At 39.0% G+C, this 24,903-nt stretch overlaps 1 protein-coding gene across 3 annotated transcripts in view; it reads left to right on the top strand.

Moving 5' to 3' along the window:
• si:dkey-246g23.2 (solute carrier family 66 member 2) overlaps nucleotides 1-24,903 on the top strand; it is a 204,878-nt gene that overhangs the window by 149,082 nt on the left and 30,893 nt on the right. For all 3 annotated transcript variants that reach the window (XM_028810129.2, XM_028810130.2, XM_051931481.1), the window contains exon 4: nucleotides 6,897-7,113. In XM_028810129.2, the coding sequence (XP_028665962.1) occupies nucleotides 6,897-7,113 (217 nt within the window). The remainder of the gene's footprint in view (nucleotides 1-6,896; nucleotides 7,114-24,903) is intronic.

The following is a 24,903-nucleotide window of genomic DNA, read 5'->3' as shown; positions in this document are numbered from 1 at the left end:
TGGAATTATTTTATGAATTTAAATTTTTTCTGAAAAGTCTATAGTAAGAATTTCAAAGCTTGTTATCGTATTCCCTAAGGCATTTGGCTTCCCAATTAGAAATTCACTTGATACTCTACCTTCTGCATTCTGTGGTGTCTATTAAAAAGATGAAACATAATCAATAATAATTTTAATGTAGCAACTTTAAGTGCTGACTTTATCCTCCTAGGCAAATATTCCCAAAGACACATAGAGCATAATGTAATTGAACTAATCTGAATTTCAGTATCTTCTTGCATGATAGTTTCACAAACTTGATTCTTGATGGGAGAATGCTGGCAGTTAATTGTTGACGACCTTTTACATTTTCTTCTTTCTGAGTAGAGTGGCATGGGGCAGTGGTCAACAATAAAGAATTGTCTAAGCTAACTGACAATAACTTCGAGCCAAGCAATTTTTTTCAAGTTTGAACAGTCTTTTCATGTTCTCTGAGGGTCCTGTATTTACCTTTTACATCTCAACAAATGTGCTTGATAGACTGATTGTCTTCTCTGAATTGGCCAAATATTTGTCAGTATCAGTGTGTCTGAGTATGTCATCCTGGCAATGAGACAATTGAGTAACTGAGTTCAGAAAATGGATGGATGAGTAATGAGTTATTACTTAATGAGACTAGGGGGCTTTGCCCCCTGCTCGCTTCGCTACGTGCTGTTGTGAAGGGGGGGGGGGCTGAACGCACCCCAATGAGACACAGCTGTTTCTCCAAAACCCCTCTTAAACAGTGATACAATGGGAAACAAATCCTTTTTTTTACCTCTTTGTTTGATCAGCTACTGCTGCTTTGCCGCATGATCTCTGCACTTCACTTGCCTCCACCTCACATCCAAAAACCCTCGCCAGCACTACACGCCGTTGTGAAGAGAGGGGCTGAACCCACCCCAAGGAGACACAGTCGTTCATCCAAAACCACTCTTTAATGGTGATACAATGGGAATCAAATACCTTGTTTTTTTTACCTCCACTTTGCTTGATTAGCTGCTGCTCCCATGCCGCATGATCTGCTTTTCGTGTGGTGCCTCGAACGTTTTAAAGTCACTACCTTGTCTCTCTTCTCTCCTAGACATCCTCAAACACTATTCGATCTCTTGTTGCTGTTCTGTTATTTCACCGAGTAATATTTTCCATTTGTTTGCGCTAAAGCAATCTTTACTCTACAGCAACAAGGAGTTGTGAAGAGGGGGGCTGAACGCACCCCAAGGAGACGCGTTTGCACCTCCAAAACTCCTTTTGTTTGCGCTAATTTTCCCCAACTTCCATTATCTCTCTAACCTGCTCTGCATGTGTATTACGGGACTTGCTTCCAAAGGTTCTAAGTATGATGTGACTTGCCCGTCTCGCGTGACATGAAACTGTCTCTCTGCCTCTCTTCAAAAGATCTCTTCATCTCATCGCAGAAAAAAAGTCTTGTCCCAAGTTTTTTTTTTATAATAGAGAGACTATATTTCCTATTATTTCTGTGAAGTCTAAAAAATAACCTTTAGAGCAAAAAGCTCCATAAAATGTGTAAGAACAATGTTAAATATAAGCTACATGCTACGCCTGGAGGCTCGTGTCTATTTTTCTTCTTTTAGCATATGGTCACATTCTTCAGCAAAACTTGTCATGCTTTCTGAAGGCATTTAAATATCTAGAATATGTGTTGATACTGCACATCCTGGTAACTGTGATGATATCACGTCACTTCCTTCAGTTTGCTCAGGTTTGATGAGCTCTCTGCTGCTTTCATATTTCAACCCAGAAAAGATCTTTACCAGCTAGTGCACAATGATTGTGTTATAACAAGTCAGATTTAATTTACTGAAGCTTTACATTTTTCAAATTAAAGATTGATCCAAAAGAGAATTGCACCATATTTCCAAATTTGCATTACAATCTATTCATTTACTTTGTCACACAGCTTGGTCAATTTATCACAGCCACACTTCAAGCTTGTTTAATTAATTTAAGATAGTGTGGGAGCTGGTGTTGTAAATGCACTGTTGTGAAATTTTGGCTAAATAGGGGTTGGCACATTTTTGGAAAACATAAATAACAAAACACATGAATATGTAGATTTTGTGGAGAAAGCTTAAGATAATGGATGGAGAGAGGTATCACTAGGGACATTTGACAGATTTCAGCACATCTTGTGTACAAAAGCCTGCTTCTTGGGAATTCACCTGAGGAGGGGTTCATTTTTCTTCGTAACAACAATTAAATGACATATTTTTTATATGCATATATTTTATTTTGACAGAATTTCTGCATGTAACCAAAATGCAGTTTTCAAGAATAACAACATACATAGATAACCAGCCTTGGCTAAATCTAGAATATGACTCACTATATTTATAATACTATTAGAATTATGGTCTCAAAAGTGAAAAATGAGTCTTATAGTAGAATCAAAGTTAGCATGTTACCTAGAGATAGTTCTACTATCCATCCATTAGTCTGTCCATTATCTAAACACACTTTTGCTTGGTCAAGATTCTGAGAAGCCAGACCCACCCAGCCTCCCTGAGACATCTCATGACATGCTGACACATATCAGCCATAGCATCAAGCCACCTATATGAAAGTTGCTTATCACTGTGCCATTGTCAAAACCTTTGAACTGCCTTTTGTCTTATAAGGCTCCTCTTCTGTGTTGTCACTTAGCTACACTTAGCTTCCAGTTATCTAAGACTTCTTTAGTGTCATTAAACTAATAATTTAAATAAGCTTCTGCCCACCGATCAGCACTTAACCTTCAGTTTGTGACTTCTTCAGTGCCTTATCTAGTCCTGCGATTCCTGTGTTTACTGATCTTTAACTATGTTTTGCTATTAGGCCAAGAAAAGCCAAGCAAAATTACACCTTTTATTGGCTAACTAAAAAGATTACAATATGCAAGCTTTCGAGGCAACTCAGGCCTCTTCTTCAGGCAAGAGAAGGGGCCTGAGTTGCCTCGAAAGCTTGCATATTGTAATCTTTTTAGTTAGCCAATAAAAGGTGTCATTTTGCTTGGCTTTTCTCTACATTCATAATGGCTAACACGGTACAACACCCTAGTACTAGTAGGCCAAGAAAAGTCCTGACATCCTAGAGCCATAAATCTGTTTAATCAAATTGAAAAATGAATGGCTGAGGAGATGTAATTTTTTTGTTTGCATTTAATTTGCATGGACATTTACCATGATAGGCACAGGCAACAGGTGACTATTGCAGGGCCAACCTGAGGACCTCACTAAACCATCTATTTGGTAGTAGCGATGGATTGTGTGTATAAAGGGCAGGGACTTAATCAGTGCGAGCTTATGACCTACACTTGCTAGAAATTTCTCATTTGTGGTGAACTGTTGCAGGTCCTGGTTACCAGCATGAATGGGGTTCAGTGGCTTACCCAAGCCTCTTGGTGCCAGGTAGGCACTCATTGATCCGCTCAGTGTAGAGCACGTGCAGCCGCAGGTATCTAAGGGTGTCACAGACCTGTGATTGGTCAATCTCACATGTCACTGCTGTGTGATGGGACTCTCAGATTTTCTTTACTACACTGCATGGCCGTGAATACGTGGGATTAGACTGTAAGTATCACAAAATTAGTTACTCTTCTGAAAATAGGGTTAAAAAGCTAATCCGTGAAAATGGAATCTTCTGATAAGGAGACAAAAGGATATTATCAAAGTGGAGCATATGATATTATTTATCTTGACTTTCAGAAAGCATTTGATAAGGTTCCACATCAGAGGTTGGGCATCAAACTAAAAGTAAGTGGGAGTTCAGGGTGATGTTTTTAGATGGGTACAGAATTGGCTCAGACACAGGAAGCGGAGGGTGATGGTGCAAGGAACCTCATCAGAATTTGCTGATGTTAAGAGTGGTGTTCCACAGGGGTCAGTGCTAGGACCACTGCTATTTTTAATATATATACAGTAAATGATTTAGATAGACGTATAAGTAACAAGCTGGTTAAGTTTGCTGATGATACCAAGATAGGTGGATTGCCAGATAATTTGGAATCTGTTATAATTATCATTATTATTATTATATCATTACAGAAGGACTTGAATATCATACAGGCTTGGGCAGATTTGTGGCAGATGAAATTTAATGTCAGTAAATGTAAAGTATTATACATAGGAAGTAAAAATGTTAGGTGTGAATACAAAATGGGTGGTCTGAAAATTGAGAGTACGTCTTATGAGAAGGATTTAGGAGTCGCAGTGGACTCTACGCTGTCAACTTCCATACAGTGTTCAGAAGCCATTAAGAAGGCAAACGGAATGTTAGGTTATATAGCATGATGTGTGGAGTACAAGTCCAAGGAGGTTCTGCTCAAACTTTATGACACACTGGTGAGGCCTCATCTGGAGTACTGTGTGCAGTTTTGGTCTCCAGGCTACAAAAAGGACATAGCAGCACTAGAAAATGTCTAGAGAAGAGCAACTAGGTTGATTCCAGGACTACAATTTATTTATTTTTATTTATCAAAAAAAAAAATGTGAATTTCCCCTTGGGATTAATAAAGTATCTATCTATCTATCTATCTATCTATCTATCTATCTATCTATCTATCTATCTATCTATCTATCTATCTATCTATCTATCTATCTATTGTGGCAGACGGCTGGGGATGGCACCCAGCCGGGACGCCCAGGAAGACAGGAGGAGGGCTCATGCCTCCTCCAGACCACGAGAGGGCGACCGCCCTGGTTCCTTTAGGGGCCACGGGTTCAGGGCTTGGAAGCCCAACCCTGTAGGGGCCCGTGGTCTCCACCAGGGGGCGCCCCTATGCCTGAAGGACCCGGAACCCCAACACTTCCGCCACACCAGAAAGTGTTGGAGGGAAGAAGATTGGGAGCACCCAATTTTTTTTCATATTTTAAAATGAGTTCATCAAGAGCAGAGGGACGCAGTTGGAAATTTGTTAAGGGTAAATTTCGCATAAACAGGACGTTTTTCTTTACACAAAGAACGATAGACACTAGGAATAAGCTACCAAGTAGTGTGGTAGACAGTAAGACATTAGGGACTTTCAAAACTCGACTTGATGTTTTTTGGAAGAAATAAGACTTGATGTTTTTTGGAAGAAATAAGTGGATAGGAGTGGCAAGCTTTGTTGCGCTGAATAGCCTGTTCTTGTCTAGAGTGTTCTAACGTTCTAATGTTTAATGTTTCTTTATCAGATGACAAATCTGCTTGATTAACAGAAAGAATTAGGACTATTTTGCCATCTTACTTAAAAGCATATGAAAGGCTACATACTGTGCATTATTCTTCTATTTAGAATCTATTATCTTTCTTTGAATAAAACATAATAGAGGGAAAAAAATATAAATAATTTTTTGATTATTTTTGTCAACAATTGTTTGTTAACAATTACAGCTTCAAGCTGTCAATGTCCACTTCAGTCGTATGGCTTCTAACTCATTTTACCTGGGTTTAGCTAATTTTGACAGAAATGTGTATAAAGTTTAATATTATCACAAATTGACCACTACTGTGTTACCGGTTTCAAAAAGGCAATTCATTTGATTAAGGATTGCTCTAAAAATTAATAATTTTTTTTTTCAAAGTTAATGTTATGACTTAAAAATTTATGTTGCACTCTGTTAAAGCCCATATTGTTTAGAAGTTTTATTCCTCAGGGGTGCCCTGATGTCATCAATTTTAAAAATAGTCAGAATCTGCAATAAATTTTTTGAGGTTAAGTGTTTGATTCATAGATTGGGTCATGTAACACCTCCATCCATTTAGTTCTAATTTTCTTATCCAGTTCTGAATTGTGGGGAGCCTTCCTTGGTAGAAGTGTACACAATGCAGAAAAGATCCCTGGGCACTGCACTAGTTCATTGCAGAGCACACTCATGTGCTCACCTACACTTATTAATGCTAGCCCTGTTTAGAGATGTCCATTAACCTAATTTGTCTGTGGGGTAGCAAGAGGAAAATCCACTCATACAGGGGGAGAATGTTCAAAATTAACATATCTATGAACTGTGAGTCAGCTAAACTTAACACTGCTACCTACCTTAATGCTACCTTGCGACTCTAATGTAACACCTTCAGATTGTAATTAAATTACTATATCATAGTTACAAAGTGCAATTCATTTCTGTTCCTTTTATCTACTTTGGAACTTGCAGTCAAACAAATAATTACAGTAGCCTCAGGAAGCTCCCTCAGTACGAGACTAGTATCTACAATAAAATACCGATAGCTTACTTTTTTTCTTTTGATTAACTAGTTGATTAGGAGTTAATACTAAAGTAAGCCATTTTTAGGGGCTTTGTCAGACAGAATGTTTGAAATATTGCCATTTATAAGGAAACTAAAAATTCTAATACATTTTAAAAGAAGCATGCAGTAGCTGGTGTACTTAGTATATCCTAGCACACATTCCTAAAAATAAGCTTCTTGATTCCCCCTTGGGCTTCTTTCTCTGATGCCATTCTTTTCTTTTACGTGAACTGTCAGATGCTGCATTTAGCTGTTCCTCTGCCAGCCCATATCCTTGCCATTAAAATCACTCTTGTCTGCTCGAGGAGACACAATTTATGTCATTGAGGCATCCTCCTGACTTAAAAACCAATAAAACAGGATTTGAATGTTAATTTTACAATATAAAACCACGCATGGCTATATTCTTTAAATGTAAATAATAACTATAAACTGCCAGGGCCCAGATACACTCTATAGATAAAAAGAGGTGCAATGACCACTTACTGAAATGTAGGAGTATTTATCTACTGTCCATCTGTCTTAAAGTTCAAAATAATGTTATTTTAATGCTCGGGGATTGTTATGGGAATTTTTTTTTCATGTATTTTGTCGCTTTACAAGCTTTGAAATGAAATTAACTGATTACTCCTGCAAATGTGCTTGGTTTCCAGATTTTGACCTGAGGTATTTTTGGAGCTGGAGCCACACAGAAGACTACTTGTTGTTTTGCTTCTCCTTCACTGTACTGTGTGCCTTCATTACCTTCCTCTTCCTCGACACGGTCCTCTTTGTGGAGACACTGGGATTACTGGCAGTGCTTATTGAAGCTATGCTTGGTGTGCCACAGTTAATACAGAATTTCCAGAACCGGTCAACTCAGGGTATGAGGTATAGTAGGATGAATTAAAATTTTCTTGGTTCAAGTTTATATTGATTGTTTAGCAAGGGACTTTATTTCTGTAAATAAATGACATTTTATTGGAAAAAGATAGAGATGTTTATCACAATTATCACTTTACTTACTACAGTTGCTAAATTAATAAAGAAATGCCAGTCAGGCAGTTAAACAGTCAATAATCCTCTAGTCTTCAAATGATCACCCACTGATTGTTTTTACAAAATTTTGGTGACCTAAAAATAGCAATATTATATTTTTATAGACTTTTGAACAAAGTCTGTTACAGTATATTGACAGACTGGCATGTTGTATGGGGTTAGAATACTGTAATCTAACCCCATAGTGTTGACACCGTGCCTGGCATTATAGGTGGTACAAGGAGTGCAACTACACTTGAGTCCAAATGGTCCTCACTAAAGATAATAATAATAATAATAATAATGAATACATTTTGTTTTTATATAACTTCTTTCAGAACTAAAGAGGAAAGAATACACATATCAGTAATATAAAATATTTGAGACTAAAGATAGGATACAAAGATTAACATAAAATCCAAGCATAAAACAAATAAATAGAAAATGTAAATAATTGGTACAGCTTATGCAAATGATATCATCATCATCTCATCTCATCTTCTCTGTTGCTTAGCCTAGTGAGGGTCACAGCGACAGCAGGTCAAGCAGGTCAGTGCAGACATCCCTGACACCAACTATAGATTCCAGCTCTTCCTCAGGACTTCCCAGGTATTCCCATGCCAGTTGAGAGATATAAACTCTCTAGCTAGTCCTGAGTTTGCCACATGGTCTTCACCCAGTGGGATGTGCCCAGAGCAGCTCTAAGAGGAGCTTGCGACAGGCCCAAATCACCTCAACTGGTTCCAGAGAAGAGGTGACTCTATTCTAAGGATCTCCTGAATTGCTGAACATCTCATCCCATCACAAAGTGTCAGCCCAGCCACACTTCAAGAAACCTTATTTCTGCCACTTCTACTCGCGATATCATTCTTTTAGTCATTATCCACAGCTGGGGAGGACAGGGATATAGATTGACTGGTAAGTTGAGAGCTTTGTTTTTAGACACTACTCCCACTTCACCAACATAGAGAGGTACAGTGCCCACAGAACAGCTGTGGCCCCTCCAATATGCTTGTTGATCTCTAGGTCGCTTTTTCTGACACTTGTGAGCAGCATCTCAAGATACTTTAACTCCTCCACTAAGGCAAGTTGAACGTGAAGAGAGCAAGCCAAACTTTACTGCGGATCCTTATCCCAGCCACTTCACACTTAGCAGTGAATTGCCTGAGTGCATGCCGAAGGTCATAGTCAGGTGAGGCAAAAAGGACATTATCTACATGGAGCCACGATGCTACCCCTAGCCTCCCCAGCTGGACACCCTTACATCCTTAGCTGCGCCTGGATATCCTGTCGATGAAAACCACAAGCAGGAGTGGTGACAAGACATAGCCTTGATGAAGTCTAACACCCACAGTGAACAAATTCGACTTAATGCAAAAATATTCAGTCACAGCTCTCATTGCATTTGTACAGGAAATGAATAGCATGCACGAACAGCCCTGTTACTCCATGCAAATCAATTGTAAATGATTTTTAAGATGGATTTAAACCAAGAACAGTAGTATGAGTCCTAATATTCAAAGCTGGTGCATTCCATTTTGCTACAAGCTGCATATAACAAAGGGGAATCATAATTTATCCACCAGGAAGAAACGAGGCAGTTTTAATAATGGAGATGGGACAATAAAAATGATCTTTTTGTTCTCTTCATTTAATTTTGGGGAGATGACTGTCCTCCATTGCTAACAAAATAAGTGGCAGGCCTTCATTGATAAAGCAATAACTTAAATTATTCATGCAGATTTTTGAAATGGAAAAACTTAATCTTTTACAAATATACAATTACAATAGAGAACCCCTAATATAAGCACACTGTAGCACCATAACAGGAGAAAGATATGTGAAACCAAATGAGTGCAAATATGTTTGTTCATTCCTGCATGCTTTATCTGTAGTTTGTATGCAGTTTCCATATTAAGGTTGCAAAATAAATGCTGTTTGCTACCAAGGCTGAAAGATTAGAAAAGAGAACCAGAGATTATTTTCACCAATAAGTGAAGTAGGTTCAGAAAATTGATGGGTGGAATTCTAAGCAGAATTACAATTGGACTTAAGTCCTGGTTATAAATAGTGTCAAGAGGGTGCAATCATTTCAACTTCTTGGTACCAGCTATCACTCACAGTTTGGACTGGGATAAAAACATAACTTCCACTTTCAAAAATGCTTTGCAATGTTCAGTTTTATAGGGCAGTTATTGCAAGAATCCTCGATTTCTCCATAACTGTCTGGTGTGGCAGTGCATCTGCTTACTTAAAACATAAACTGCAGCTTATTATTTGGGCAACATAAAAGAATGTAGGCCTGAAACCTGACTCAGTGAGGTTCAGTACACATCATAGGTCAGAAAATGTGCTGGAATTATAATCAAAGGCTACACTGACCCAGTAACTGTCTCTTTCATTTATTACCATGAAGGATGCATTCATTACCAGTCGCTAAAAGCAAGAACTACTAGACACATAATGAGTTTCTTTCCTACTGCCGTCAATTTAGTTAAACACAGTCTCTGACTCACCTCTCTCCTTTTCTGATCTCCAAACCCCTAATCAATCAACCTAAAAACATGTATTTTATCATAGACTTACTTGATAGTACAGTAGTACTGGACAAGAGAGCAATTCTACATTGTCAATTTTTTTTGATATTTGTGTTTTTGTGCAATATTCACTATGTTGTGATGGTGTAATATAGTGTACTGCATATCGTGTTGTTAATTATATTTACTTTGCTATGTATATGGATTTAATACCTAGAGAAATTCTTAGCAACTTCATTCCCTGGCAATAAACTTTTTAATTTCAAGGTCAAGCTAAAATGCTTAAACATAAGCAGATGTACTGAGAAATTTTCACAGTTAGAAAAAGACAAAATAATATTAAGTGAAACCTTATAAGATTATAGTAAAAAAATAAAAACAGCTTTTCTTTTTTTATAATTGGTGGTCTGTCTATGCAGGTGGTTAGCTCTTGTTTACTTTGTCTCCTATTTATAAGGGCATTTGGTAGATAATGCATACCAGTTTCTTTTCACATCCTAAAGCCACAACCATACAGTAAATTGTCCAGTTTGAGTGAGTGGGTCTTTCACAAGATTTATTCCTGTTTTGTACCTAAAGATGCCAGGGTAAACCAATCGAGGGATGGATGAGTTGTTAACAGATATTTTCAAAGATTTTAAAATAAAACCTATCATATAAACAAGAGGAAACAATCAGCAAAATTAAGAAGTAGACATTGCATTTACAGTATATAGAGCTTTTCATGGCACTCAACGTGCTCTATATAGAGAAGGGGGAGTCTCTTCAACCACCACTAATGTGCAGCACCCACCTAAATGAGGTGTATGCAGCCATTTTGTGCAAGTATGCTCATCACACATTAATTATTAAGTGATGAAGGGGTGAGAGAGATGGGGAATGATTAGATAGATAGATAGATAGATAGATAGATAGATAGATAGATAGATAGATAGATAGATAGATAGATAGATAGATAGATAGATAGATAGATAGATAGATAGATAGATAGATACTTTATTAGGAGGCCAGCGTAACCAGGCCATGACAGGCAATTTGGCCAGGACACTAGGAAATACCCTACACTTTATGAAAGATGCCCAGGGATCTTTTATGACCACAGAGACTTCGATGTTATGTCTCATCTGAAAGATGACCGCAGTTTTGCAGTACAGTGTTCCCATCACTGTGCTAAGGCATTGGGGTCCACACTCTGACTATAGGGTAAAAGCTTCTTGCTGGCCTCTCCAGCACCTCTGGCGTAATTCCCACCTTACACTAGAAGCTCCTTTCTCCCTAGGATGCTATATTGGAATAAATAGATTCAGTTAACGGATATATGAAAATATGAGCTCAATTATTATTTTGTAATGTACTCGGTATACACCGTGACATTTTTAGTAAAATTCATAAAAAACACAATGGTGGCACAGTGGTATCACTGCTGCCTCACAGTAAGGAGACCAGAGTTTGCATCCTGGTTGCTTCCTACATTAAGTTTGCATGTTCTCCTCATGTCTGCATGGATTTCCTCCCACTGTGTAAAGACATGTAAGTTAGGTGAATTGATAATACTAAACTGACCCTAGTGTGTGTTTGGTGTGGGTGTTTGTTTGCCCTGTAGTGGTTTGGCACTCTGTCCAGGGTTTTTTCCTGCCTTGTGCCTTATGCTAGCAGGTTTGGATTAAGTGGGTTAGAAAATGACGTGACATGACAAAACAACACAGGTGAATAAGTTGCCTCTTCCTTAAAAGGTTTTTGTCACATTCAGCCTTTCAGAGAATTACATTTAGTAGAAGGTCTTACTGTATTTCAGCCTAGCAGAATCACTGTTGAGTGTGAGGGATCTTTAGAAAAGGGTTGCCAGAAGTCATTATAGAAATTTTAAATACTTCAAGAGAAGACTATGGGATAAATCAGAAAACTCAATTTCTATACACCGTATGGGAAACTGAACCTGTAGGAAAACAGTAGTTTCCTGGTTTGAGACAACCTAACATGAAGAGAAAGTGGTGTGTGTATCTCTTTGCATTTTAATGTGTCTCTCAATATGGAGCGGGTGTTATATTTACAAATACAGTACACATTCAATTTTTTGATTTATGTGACTTTTAGCATGGATCAGCTTTATTGTCCAGGGGATCTGAAACATCACACACTGTTGGCTCATTCTACAATGTTAAAGTTGTGTGTTATATGGTTCTGGCACTTTATTCTCAGTACATTTAAGATACCAAATGATTATGTGGAAATTGGAATATATTTAAAAACAGTGCAATTTGTCTTGCATTTAATTTTACTGCATGTCACTTCATGACAGCATTGTGGTATTATATTGCTCTGCACAAGTATTATTTTGTTTTTCTTACAAATATAGATATAAACAAAAAATACCCAAACTGACTTTTGCCTTTGCTGGCACCTTTTAAGCTTTGGGAATGAGAGTTAAGCTCTGTGAACCGCAGGGCCCATTAATCATCTTTTCTAAACCAGACAGATTAAAAGATAATTTTGACTTCATTTGTTTGTGTGTAGCCTTTCCCAAAATAAAAATAAGCAACAAAATTATTTTCTGAGTCCTAGACCCCCATAGAGATCATTTTGTCCATGCTCAACTCAGATTTATGAAGACTCTAATGTAAATCTAAAAATTTCTAACTGTAAGTAAATTCTGTTTTTTTTACACTGTTCTTGGACTGTGACATGAGGGAGCACCCTTGTAGTGTCCTACCTCGTCTGGTGTATTACCAAGAAGGCATGAACTATCAGAAATTGTTTGAATATAAAACACCTAAGGGAAGGATATACAAAGTATCAAAGTAAACACAAGACAAAGAAATTGTTACTGCCAGGACTTGTTTTGAATCCTTGGGCTTGAAAGATGGATGGATAGATGGCTGAATGGCAGGCAGTATGGCATAGTGGTGAAGGCTTTCAACTTCAAGCCCAGAGGTTCTGGTTTCAAATCCTTGTACTGACACTGAGTGACAATGAGCAAGTCACTTGACCTACTTGTGCTCCAACTGGAGATAAAAAACACTAAAAGAAATGCAACCAATTGTATCATAAATTTTGTAATTTGCCTTGGATGAAGGCATCAGCCAAATAAATAAATGTAATAGGTGTTTGTTAACTGATTTACAATTAGAAACCTTTTATTGTCATTGTACTAGTACAATGAAATAGTAAAAGCTGCATATGTAAACAATGCAAATACAACAACCAATGACAAACAAATTATATACCATGCATAACTAAATAGGGCCAGAAATTATTATCCACTAACATAATCAACGTACATCCACATCAGTGTAAATAAATGTAAATTATGACATAATAAAGGCTAATTTTTGTCATGTTAAATATTGATAGCACTTTAATTACATGAGAACTAAAATTACGTGTGGTCTTTGGATTTTGTGAGATGGTTTCGCTGTGAAGCTAACAGTACGAAGGTGAAAAAATCAAAATCATGTGAATTAAACACAGACGAAGTGAGAAGTATTGTATCAAAGTGGCTACAGTTACGAAGGACAAAGAATTATGGGAAATCAAAGTGCAAAACTTCGCCCATAGACCCACACTATTTACATGTTGAGAGCTAATTTGCATTTTAATTTTCGTAGCTTCATTGCTGTTCAGGCTGAAAGTGAAATTGCAAATGCTGTTATTTCATTTTATATTTAATTTTTGCAGCCTTCTTGCACATAGACTTTGAAAATGAAACTGCAAGTGGTGTAATTAAATTTTATTTTTAATTTTTGCAGTTTCATTGCGCATAGACTTTGAAAATGAAATTGCAAAAGAGAGCTTGCATTTTCATTTTATAATTTTAACCTTCATTTCATTTTGTGCTGAAAATACTTCCCATAGTGCTTAGTGATCACTCTCTAAAACTATGAATTTATGAAAATTTGCTCTTCAGTACCCCACTGTCTTGAAGGGGATACACCTGATTAGCAACAGTGTTCACATTTCATGAAGCATTAAAAGGCTGACTGCTTGTAGCAAGAGACCCAATGTGCACCACAAAACACAGTTACAGTCAGCCCACAGTGTCATCTGGCAGGATGGGCCCTTGGGCTCATGGGGTTTTATCTATCCCTTCAGTATTAATCAACAGATACCGAGTTTCATCAGATGTGGTGGTTTTTGAAATCCATCAGTTAATTTGAGACTGGACACGATGTATAATAAACTGTGCATTGTCCTATTCTTTTTATAGCCAAAACTGAGTTGATTGATTTGGGTCAATCTGTTATCTTGTACCATTAGGATACTTCAGCACTTTAAATGAATGGCCATCTTCAAATCCCAATATTATCTTTGGCTAGAAGTTTGTTGGGCTTTGGCCCATTTTTGACACGTTTAGGACATTATCATGTCTGACTGTCCAGCAGAGTTTTATTCTCTTGATGCATTCATGATGGCCTATCTGGCAGTGACTGCCGTGTCTCTTTCAAAGTCATCAGCCTTTTTATTCTTATCCATTCTCTATCACAGTTGCAAAAAACACAGTCCATTGGTATCTGCTTTAAACATTACTGTATATCTGCAAGAGGTTGTCACCAATTGAGCAGTGAGTAACATGAGAAGGACACTTTATTCTTCATAAAGTGGCCTCTGAATATTAACAGCAAGGTTGAAAATAGAGTTCTTTTAGTAGAGAATGTGTATATGGGAGCATGCGTACATGGAAAACATAATTTCAAACATTTAAGTATTATTAACAAAACAGGATATTTAAATTATGTACTAGCTTATAGGAAATTAAAAGAAAGAGAGGAAACAGTCGGAAACTTACTTGAAACTTCCTTAATGTTTCATCCGCTTTTCAAACCTGTCCCAACAGTACTGGGCTCAAGGCAGAACCAACTCTGAACTGGACACCAGCAGCCAAACTGGACTGAACACTGGTCCATCTCAAAGCACACTTATGTACACAAATAAGAAGTTCTAATAAGCGATAGGAGAACTCTCAATCAATTGAACTAATTTGGTCAGTTAATACATGTCCTATTATCTAATCCTAATATCATTTATCTACCTAGTCCTAATATCTAATCCTAGTATCTTTTTTCAAAGTTGTCATGGTTTTCTCCTCAACTGGTAATTTGGTCCAGATTCCCCCAACTCCTTGTACAAAGTAGGGCTTAATGGGTTCAGTCTAAAATACACTTTTTTCTTAATTTCCACCAGTGTCCTCGAGTACTTGTTTTAATATTTATCAAAAATTCTGCTGAGTCAGATTTTGAAGACCTGGATTAGGCCCCAATGCAGTTTACAACTGCAGTGTCCACAGAAAACCCAAAGGGAGAAGGTGCATACTACGTGACTGGGTTGAGAGCTGAAATAGGAGTTCTTGGAGTTGTGAGACAGGACTACTAAACTCTATGCTACTTTGATCCACAATCATATAATCTGTGAAATGTTCTCATATTAAATAACATAAGTAAATGTATTTAGTCTTGTAAAAAGTGACATGATTAAGAACTTGAAAATATCACACAAAACGAGGTAAACATTGGCAAAAGACTAAAGCAAAAATCAAGGTCAAAAAATCAAAAAACAACTTGAAAAACTTGAAATTAAATGAAGCCGACTCACCTTTGAGTCCATGTAAGTATAAGAAGACTGTTTATGCAATCTGACATTTAGGTTTTAAATGGGTATTGACAGAGTAAATAATGCTGTGATGCAGCAGCAGGCAGCAAATACTGCTAAGAGCTTAGTCAGACAAAACACATGATAACGTTATTGTCAGTATTGTCATCAGTCTGATCTGAACACTGCAGAGTTCAAAAGACATTCAAAACAGATTTTCAGGAAATGAAACAGAAATATTCTGCTTCACTATTCTGGAAATATGTTTCAAAAAGTAAAATTAAAATTGTTAATGATGTACAATTCTCAATGCATTGTAATAAATAACCTAAACTTTAGGCAACACATTATTTGATGTTTTACCTCATGTCACATCTGATATCCTCTAAAAAAGTAGAGACAGTCAAGTTTTTACCTTGTTGTAACATCACCTGTTCTTTTAACAACACTTACTAGTCATTTGGGCACTGGAGTTGGTTAAGTTTAGCAAGTGAAATTTCACCCACTCATCCATGTCACCATACAGTATGTTGCTTCAAAATTTGTATATACCTTTCTTCATTAATGGTGCCCTCATGGATTTGCAAGTTAACCATGGGCATTACACACCCCTATTTCATGACAGACTCTGACTTTTGGGCCTGATGCTGATTACAGCTTGGATGGTACTTTTCCTCTTTGGCCCAGAGAACACATCCACTGTTTATTTTTAAACTATTTGAAATGTTTGTTGGACTACAAAACCTGATTCCACTGTACTACTTTCTATCTTGGATTCGACTGACCGCAGAGAAGTTGACAGTGCTCCTGGACAGTGTTGATTTGCTTTGAATAGTAAAGCCTCAACTTGAATATGTGGATACAGTGGCGAATGGTGTTGACTGACCAAGGTTTTCTGATGTATTCCCAAGCTCATGTCATAATATCCATTACAGATCCATGGTGGTTTTTAAGACAGTGACATCTAATTGATTGGAGATTATGTGCTTACAGAAGTGGTTTTGGGCCTCCTTAAATGGTTTTCTTAAATCTTTTAATTATAATGTGCACTGTAGAGGGTGAAATGTCCAAAATCCTACCGATTTGTCTTTGGAGAGCTGGATTATTTGCTGATTCCTCATTTGGTCTAATTGGAAAGCCTTAAACCCGTCAGACAGAGACAGAATATAGAAGACAGGTGGAGAAGTTTGTTTCCTGGTGCAAAGAGAATTGTCTGCAGCTTCACATCAGTAAAACCAAGGAAATGGTTAGCACCAAAGAGCTTCTGTGTCTGGTCAGTGGATGTAGAAATAGTCCACACCTACAGGTACTTGAGGTTGCACAATAATGACAGGTTAGACTGATCTTGGAACACAGAAGAACTACATAAGAAAGAGCAGGTTCTTTTTCCTTAGGAGTCTGTGTTCCTTTAATGTGGGAAATGACATCATTCACATTTTCTATAACTCTGCGATGGCTAGTACGACACTGTGTCCTCACATGTTTAATTATTAACAATATACATTATTTAAATGATGTTAAAATTTTATCTGCATAATGTAATAAACATATTTTGCTGTATTTCATCTTAAAATGATATCGTCATCATATGTAAATTCGTGCTAAAGTGGCTCAGGTTGTGCAATATTATAACTATATTGCAAGTTTACAGTGAGGTAATTGTACTTATAAGTACAAACAGTTCTACAAGGAGCACTCGATGGACTGATTGATTGCGTTCATAGTTCTTGGGATGAAACTGTTTCTGAACCGCGAGATCAGTACAGGAAAGGCTCTGAAGCGTTTGTCGTATGAGAGCAGTTTAAATAGGCAGCATGGCTGAGGCAGCGTGTGCTTGATGCTGTATACTGATAATTCCCTTTCCGATCAGCTGCTGTAAAGCTGTGATTCCACATTCAGATACAGTGATATAAATACTCCGAGTTGTGCAGTGAGAGTAGTATGGAAAAAGATGATCTGCTGTGGCAACCCCTAACGGGAGCAGCTGAAAGAAGAAGAAGAAGGTGCAGTGAGAGTAATAATGCTAAAGCAGGTATGGTATTTGGAATAGTCTGGCCTTTCCGTGGATCATTATATTGTTACAGGTTAATTACAATCGGATGCCTTAAACTAATAAACAATAGGCGGTTAATTTCAGTGTATATGATAAAGCCGCGTCAGGGATGTGGATCTAAAAAAGAAAGGGAAACCACACTGAAACAAAAGCACTGCTTTGATGCTGGATGCCGGCAGTTTGCAAAACCAAGCGGAAAACTTGCGTACGCCAGGGTTTGAGCTAGTGTGAAGATGTGTGTGGCTTTGCGCCAAGTTTAGGTTTTATACATCACAATTTGAGCGTGGAAACGGGTGTACGCAACATTTTTGTGCGTGCGCACCATTTATATATGAGGACCCAGGCTTTTTTTGGAGGCCTATTATATATCACATTTACCTTGATTGTTTAGCATCACCTGTTTCACATCACCTTGTTATTTCAACTTGTCACATCATTATTAGTCCTTAAATGCCTTTTTTGTAACCAAGCATGTAATTTAGAATATATGTTTATCTTCAAAAATAATGCAGTTGATTATGTAAAACATGAAACTCCTTGCTTTATACAGTTTTTTTCACAAATACAAGTCAAATTAATTTTACAAATCACTTCCTTTTACCTTTTCTCTACTGTGCAGGCGGAGTGGTGGCTCTAAGGTTAGGGATCTGCACTGGCAATCGCAAGGTTGCCGGTTCAAATCCTGTAAATGCCAAAAGGGACTCTGCTCTGTTGGGCCCTTGAGCAAGGCACTTAACCTGCAATTGCTCCATCCTGGGTTTGACATTAATCTGCATCCATCCCTGCATGTAGGCCCTCCAACCTGCAGGGAAAAATTTGGGGGTTGGTGGCAGAACTGGCACTCCAGCCACCAAAAAATAAGCTCATACTGAACTAGTGTGGTGCTGAGGTGTCACCAGTTGCATGGCTGCACTCGGGTCCTAATCTGGATCTCGAGTTGGTTTATCATGTGGTGGGTGCGGCAATGTGTAGTATCAGCATGTGCTCCTAACCTCTCTCTATTGTCCCAAGTTTTTCTGGAATTGGGGCTATATATTATCCTTGATTTGTAATGTACAGTATCTGCCCATATCTGAATTTTGTTCAGGTAGTTCCGTGGGGATTTTTTCCTGATTCTAGGATATCTGTATTAGTCACCATACTGTGTCATCTTTAAACTGAAGTAACTTTCTAAATTTATGTCTAAATCATTAATAACAATTTAAAAAAGAGTAGCCTCAGCAATAACACTTGGAAATTAACTTTTACATTTTAAAATAGTTCAGTACACCATTCTGTTTCTGCACCCATGTGAACGGTGCACCACAAATAGCTCCCTCTTAATGTTTTGCAGAGTTAGCTTATAAAAGTCAAGACTGTATTATGTGATTTATTATAGTTTGATGCTTCATCCTAAAACTCATATAAGTGAAATATTGTTTCCCTATCGATGTACTGGATAGATAGTAATATCATGTCGTTTTGTAACTCACTTAATCCAGACCAGGGTCGATGGGGTGCACTGGAGCCTATCCAAGCTACCAAGGTACAGGACAGGGCACCAGTCTATCTCAGGGTGCACACACATTCACACACCAGACTAGAGCCGAAGTAGCATGACAGTGGGAGGAAACCCATGCAGACAAGGTGAAAACATGCAAACTCTACACAGAAAGAACCTGGGACATGAACCCTAGTCTCTTTACAATGAGGCAGTTTAGCTACCACTGCACCACTATGTCGCCCTGTATGGATGACTATATCTTTTTATATGTACTTCAATTAAATTACTTTTGATGGACATTAAACAAACAGGTTTATAGTTCCTAGTGTTAGCAGTTGACCATATTTAATACAGTAGCGGGAGAAAATTTTCTAACTTGCTGTGATTAAGATATAGGAATATAATGATTTCTGGAAAATACCCGTATAGCATTTTGAATTATAATAACTAGTGTCTTTAGGCTGTTGCGTAAATATAAAGCATTTTCTGAAAGGATTAACTTGCTTGTAGCCTTTATAGACTTTGTAATTCCAGTTGAACTTTGCGGTCTATTATTTTGTATTTCTTGAATATTACCTGTAACAACTGGTATTTCCCTGAAGTTCTTTCCTAAATTAAGAATATTTGCTTCTCCTGCTCAATTTGTTTTATCCCTCCCTTGGTATTCTTAATACAGTTTACCTGATCATTCATCATTCTGTATGGTTAGCATGGGTTTATTTACTGAACTGTTAATGCATTAAAGAGTTGGTGTTTCTTTAGTAATTTCATTGTTATCCCCATATAAATCTACTGGGGAGATCTGTTTTTTATTACATCTAATTTCTTTAAAAATCAACACAGATATTGTGGAGCAGTTCTTAGAGCTGCAGCCTCACATTCCCAGGAGCTGGATCTTTAATCCAGGCATGTCCACTGCCTGCGTGGAGTGTGTCCATTTTCTCTGTGTCTGCATAAGTGTTTCTTTAGGTACTTTGGGTTTCCTACCACACGCCAAAGATATCCATGCATGCATCCATACATGTTTTGGAGACTTTAAATTTACTGATTGTGAGTGTGTGTGTGTGTGTGTGTATGTACGTATATAATAATAAGACTCAGCTAAGAGCATAAACATCTGGGGAATATGCAAAAAGAAAATACCGCCTTTACAGACTTGAATTCAAACAGCAATTGATACATTTAAGGTTAGATGGTGGATTAATATTGCAAAGGCAGGAAGAGGAGGGATTTTGCGGGCTCATAAAGAGAAAGTGATGTCATTAGGATGTGCGCTTTTGAGAGCCAGAAGTGACGTCATTAGGAGGCGGGCTCTGGTAAAGATCTACAGAGGAAGAAAAGCCAGCCCCTGGTTCAGATGAGAAACACTTATATTTGAACCTGTAAACTGTCTCCCATGCACATGTCTTAGAGTATGTGATGTGCTGGCATCTTGTATTTCGCAGTGAGAAGTGAGGTGCATGCAAGCTTATTATTATTAAATTACTAAGCTGCGAAAAAATATAACAGTGCGTGCATGCGCCATCTAGTAGCTGTAGTTGAACATAAGCGTGTTCTGTTTCTTAAAAAGAGTGTGCCTTAGGTACCTTGATATAAATCTAAAGGCTGAAGACCACCTCCTACAACAGAGAAAGATAACGTAAGTAAAGTAGTAGCCTTGCCAAATTATTTAATCAATGCATTGCAAAGGCAAGACTGATAGTTGATTAACCAATTAAATCTGTCCTCCTTCCCTCCTTATTATTACTGTCCCTGGGTGGGCAATTTAAAATTCATCTTTCCATTCCTACATTTATTGGTATCCCCTGGGTGGGCATGATAAATCACACTCATTCCTACATTGCCAACTAAAAGTAACACTTTTATTATGGTCTTACTTTATGTAAATATCACTAATCCCTGACCTCTCTAGACTCGATAAGTAATAACTGAATGAAACAAGGTGGAGCACTCTCATAGCAACCCAACTCACCCAACACAAGCATCACCTGCTTCCTCTCTGGGTACACGTCCCTCATTACTTTATTGGTACCCTTGCCTTCCAGGGCACCCAGTATATGCAAAGTATTTAATCTCCCTCAGGTGGTGCTCTTCTTCTTGTATTGACATATTGCTCTGCAGCTACCATGCCATGCCTTTTACAGTGACAGCACCTTACCAAATAAGCCCTCTACCATGCCAGTTAAAAATCATACTAAATGAACTGGACACGATTGTCACATGTGATATATCTCATAATTTACTTCTATTTGTTGTTGGCCTCCTTCCTTACTTATTAGAGAGACTATGGAACTATCAAATGCAGCACTGAAGTAAAGCACCTGCCTGCAGCAGCTTGCGCTCCAACTAGAACTAAACTCCAGCCTTAGTACACTCGGGCCCATTCCAAAAAGGGCAACCAGGTAGGCTAAGTGGTTAAGCTAAAGAAGATCTGAAAGAACAGTGAAAGATGCATCAAGTTGTTTGTCTTTGAAATCCACAGAATGTCATGAAATGGCAGGAATGAAATGTCAATTCTAAACTTATGTAGTTGAAGTTTCTCTGATAAATTCCAGCAGATGCTTTCTATGAAGTTATCCCCTGTTGTTTTCTAGCTGTCAGTACAGCAAGTGAGTGAGCTTTCATAATTACATTGCCAATCCTTGTTTGCTGTATACACTCATTTTTCATAAATTGATGTGAAGGTCAATAAAGTAAACATTTTTTCTAATATTATCTTAGAAGATAAAGGTAATCCCAAATTCCTTTGGATCTTTACAGTCTTATAAGGTTTTGTTTTATTTATTCTGATCCTCATATGCCAGGTGGAGGTTCAATGTGAGACCTGTTTCTTAATACTGTAATACAAATAAATAAACCTAAATATCTTTGGCATGAAAATAATATTTTACAGCATTATATTTAAAATTCAGCTGTTACTCCAAAATTGGTTAAGAATAAAAAATAATCAATTCAAATGTATAATGGGGCATAAAATTAACAAAATTTATTTTTATTGTTTCTAAGTCAAATTTGGCAGTAATGAAAGGTTTGACATGTGTCACACACATGCGAGTGGGAGGCAGCTGAAGGGCTTATATAATCGTAACAACTTATCCGACCAGAGTGCAGAGGGGTGCACTAACTCTCTTTTTCGGTTCCCTACAGACCATTCCCGGGAAATCCCGCCAGAAGACCAGAAGAAGACACTTCCGGTCCCTGCCCCGGGGGCGACATCACTTCTTGTCAACTCTCCATAAAAGCTGCTCCCCTTCCTCTGGTCATCAGTTCTGTCTTGGACTCAGTAGTATAAAGTGCTCTGTGCTATTCTAACAAACTACCCTTTTGCAGCATGGATTACAATATACGGGTGGCTGCCCCAAACCTTCTTGCGATGTCTAGAGTCTTTTTTTGTGACAGTGGCATAGTCGGCAGGATACGGTCCCAGCAAAAACAGGGACAGGGCCTAAAAACCAGCCAGGTAGGAAAGTACCGGGGCCGAGTTTCTGAGCGGGGAGTGTGTTCGACAGTCAGGGAAGACTTGGTGCAGGCTCTGCTCCTAAAGTCCAAAGGGAGAATGCATTGGGAGCTCACGGACATGGGCTGGTCTCTGGGGTTGAAGCGAAAAGGGCTTACTATGTTCTCTCAGACGAGAGAGCTGAGCCTCCCACCAGGACTAAGGTCCCAGTTAGGAGTGGGCTAACCAGTCTCGCAGGTGAGGAAAATAAAATACAATCCAGAGGGGCATATCCTGGAGTAGGCTATGGCTCTCTGGACACAGGTGGTGTTGTGGCTGCGGCCATGTGAACTAACCACCTACCAAATTGTACAGCAGGTCGCCTGCTATTTCTTTTTGCAGCATCTCCTTGACAACTTCACACAGCTGGACTGGGGAGACTTCCACTTCATGGATGAGCTTATACAGCTCATAAAAAGACTGACGACAGCCTCGAAATCTGAGAGAGTGGAACGGTCCTCTAGTGGATTCCCTGGAGAGTACATACCACATGCTAAGTCTCATAAACTGGAGCCTGTCCCGAAGTCCCCAGTCCGCTTGGCGTGCAACATATCCGGGACGGAGGTGGATGGGGGGAGACCGTTGGTGTGCCCTTTCTAACCCCCTCTCGGTTACGAATACGGGAGTAGTGCTTCTAAATGGACATAAACTTACGGCACTGTTTGACTCTGGCAGTAACGTTACCATCATTGCTCGCCAGTATGTCTTACTGAGACAGTTAACTAAGCAAAAGACCAGTGTTAAATGCATACACCGAGAAGTCCGTAATTATAAAACCGCCCTGTGCTACATCTGCCTGGACGGATCGCTGAGAAAGCTCCCCATGGCGGTCCAACCCAGCCCAACTTTTCCTGTAGTTCTAGGGCGGGACTGGTCTGAAATTAAAAGCAGTAGACTGCTGACTGCTCCCGGTCAAACATTAGGCCTAGTTGTAGAGGAGGGTGACTCGTCTCAAGCTGCCTCCATGCCGTGTAGTGTGTCGACTGAGAGTGAGACAAAGGGCCAAGAGGAGGTCGGAGAAACTCCCGACATGTCGCAGGCAGCTATGTCATCCACCCGTGCCCTGGCGGTTTGGGAGAAATCTCTGCCCCTTGAGGTCAGACCGGATCCTCTCTCTGAAAAGCAGGTTCAATTTAAAATGACGCCAGCTTCCTTCAAGAGAGAGCAGTGGAATAATGACTCTCTGAAGTATGTTAAGAATGCAGTGGTTCTTGTAAATGGGTAATGCACTCACCGGCCCATGCCACAGAGACCCCACTTCGTTATCAAGAACGATCTGTTATATCGGGTCGCGGAACATGGAGTGGAGGTCCGGAAGTTGCTGTTAATCCCACGAACTTACCGGCAGCAGGTTTGTGAGTTAATGCATGCCCACCTCCTTGGAGGCCATTTAGGCTACGAAAAGACTGTGGAGCGTATCAAGCTCTGATTTTACTGGCCAGGAATCAACAAGGAGGTTCGCCATTTTTGCATGTCTTGCCCGGAATGCCAACTGCGGCAAATTCCTAAGAGGGACCATGCTCCTCTCGTTCCCCTTCCCCTCATTGACGTGCCCTTCGTGAGAATCGGGTCGATATATTGGGACCCTTAGAGACCTCCGCCCGAGAACACAAGTATATATTAGTCCTCGTGGATTATGCGACCCGACATACAGAAGCTGTTCCTTTGCACGGGAACTAGATAGATAGATAGATAGATACTTTATTAATCCCGATGGGAAATTCACTAGTAGGGGTCTATGCACGTGTCGACATCCCTAAAGAAGTCCTTGCAGACCAAGGGACACCGTTCACCTCAGAAATGTTCAAGGAAGCGGCTAGGTTACTTAAAATAAAGCATTTAAAGACCGCGGTGTACCATCCTCAAACTGACGGGTTTGTGGAGAGGTTTAATCAGAATCTCAAACAGATGCTCCACATGGTAGTCAGCGGGGACGGGAGGAATTGGGACCAAATCCTCCCCTCGTTCTCTTTGCCTATCGGGAAGTCCCACAAGCCTCTACCGGGTTCTCACCATTTGAATTGTTGTACGGATGACAACCCCGGGGTATTTTCGACATTTTAAATGAAGGCTGAGAAGGAGAGGCCCTTCCCTTGACAAATGTACTAGAGTATATCACACAGTTACGCGATAGATTTGGAAATATCAGACCCATTCTAAAAAGTCATATGGAGGAAGCGCAAGCAGTACACTCCGAAAGCTCCATCTGGGGGATCGCATCATGGTATTGGTCCCCACCTCTCATTCTAAATTGCTCATCCATTGCCTAGGCCCTTATGAAATTAAGGAGAGGAAAGGATTGGTTGACTATTTGGTGAAACAACCTAATCGTCGACCAAGCGAGCGGGTCTATCATGTGAACTTGCTGAAACCGTGGAAGGAAAGGGACCCCGACCCTTCCTCCGGTCAGCCCTGCTCATTCTTTGCTCAGACAGACACCATTCATTTCGGCAAGGAATTAACTGTCGGACAGAGACAGGAGCTGGAAACA

The sequence above is a fragment of the Erpetoichthys calabaricus genome, chromosome 9 (genome assembly GCF_900747795.2).
Source record: "Erpetoichthys calabaricus chromosome 9, fErpCal1.3, whole genome shotgun sequence".
Lineage (NCBI taxonomy): Eukaryota > Metazoa > Chordata > Cladistia > Polypteriformes > Polypteridae > Erpetoichthys > Erpetoichthys calabaricus.
This window is presented reverse-complemented; position numbering and strand designations above follow the sequence as displayed.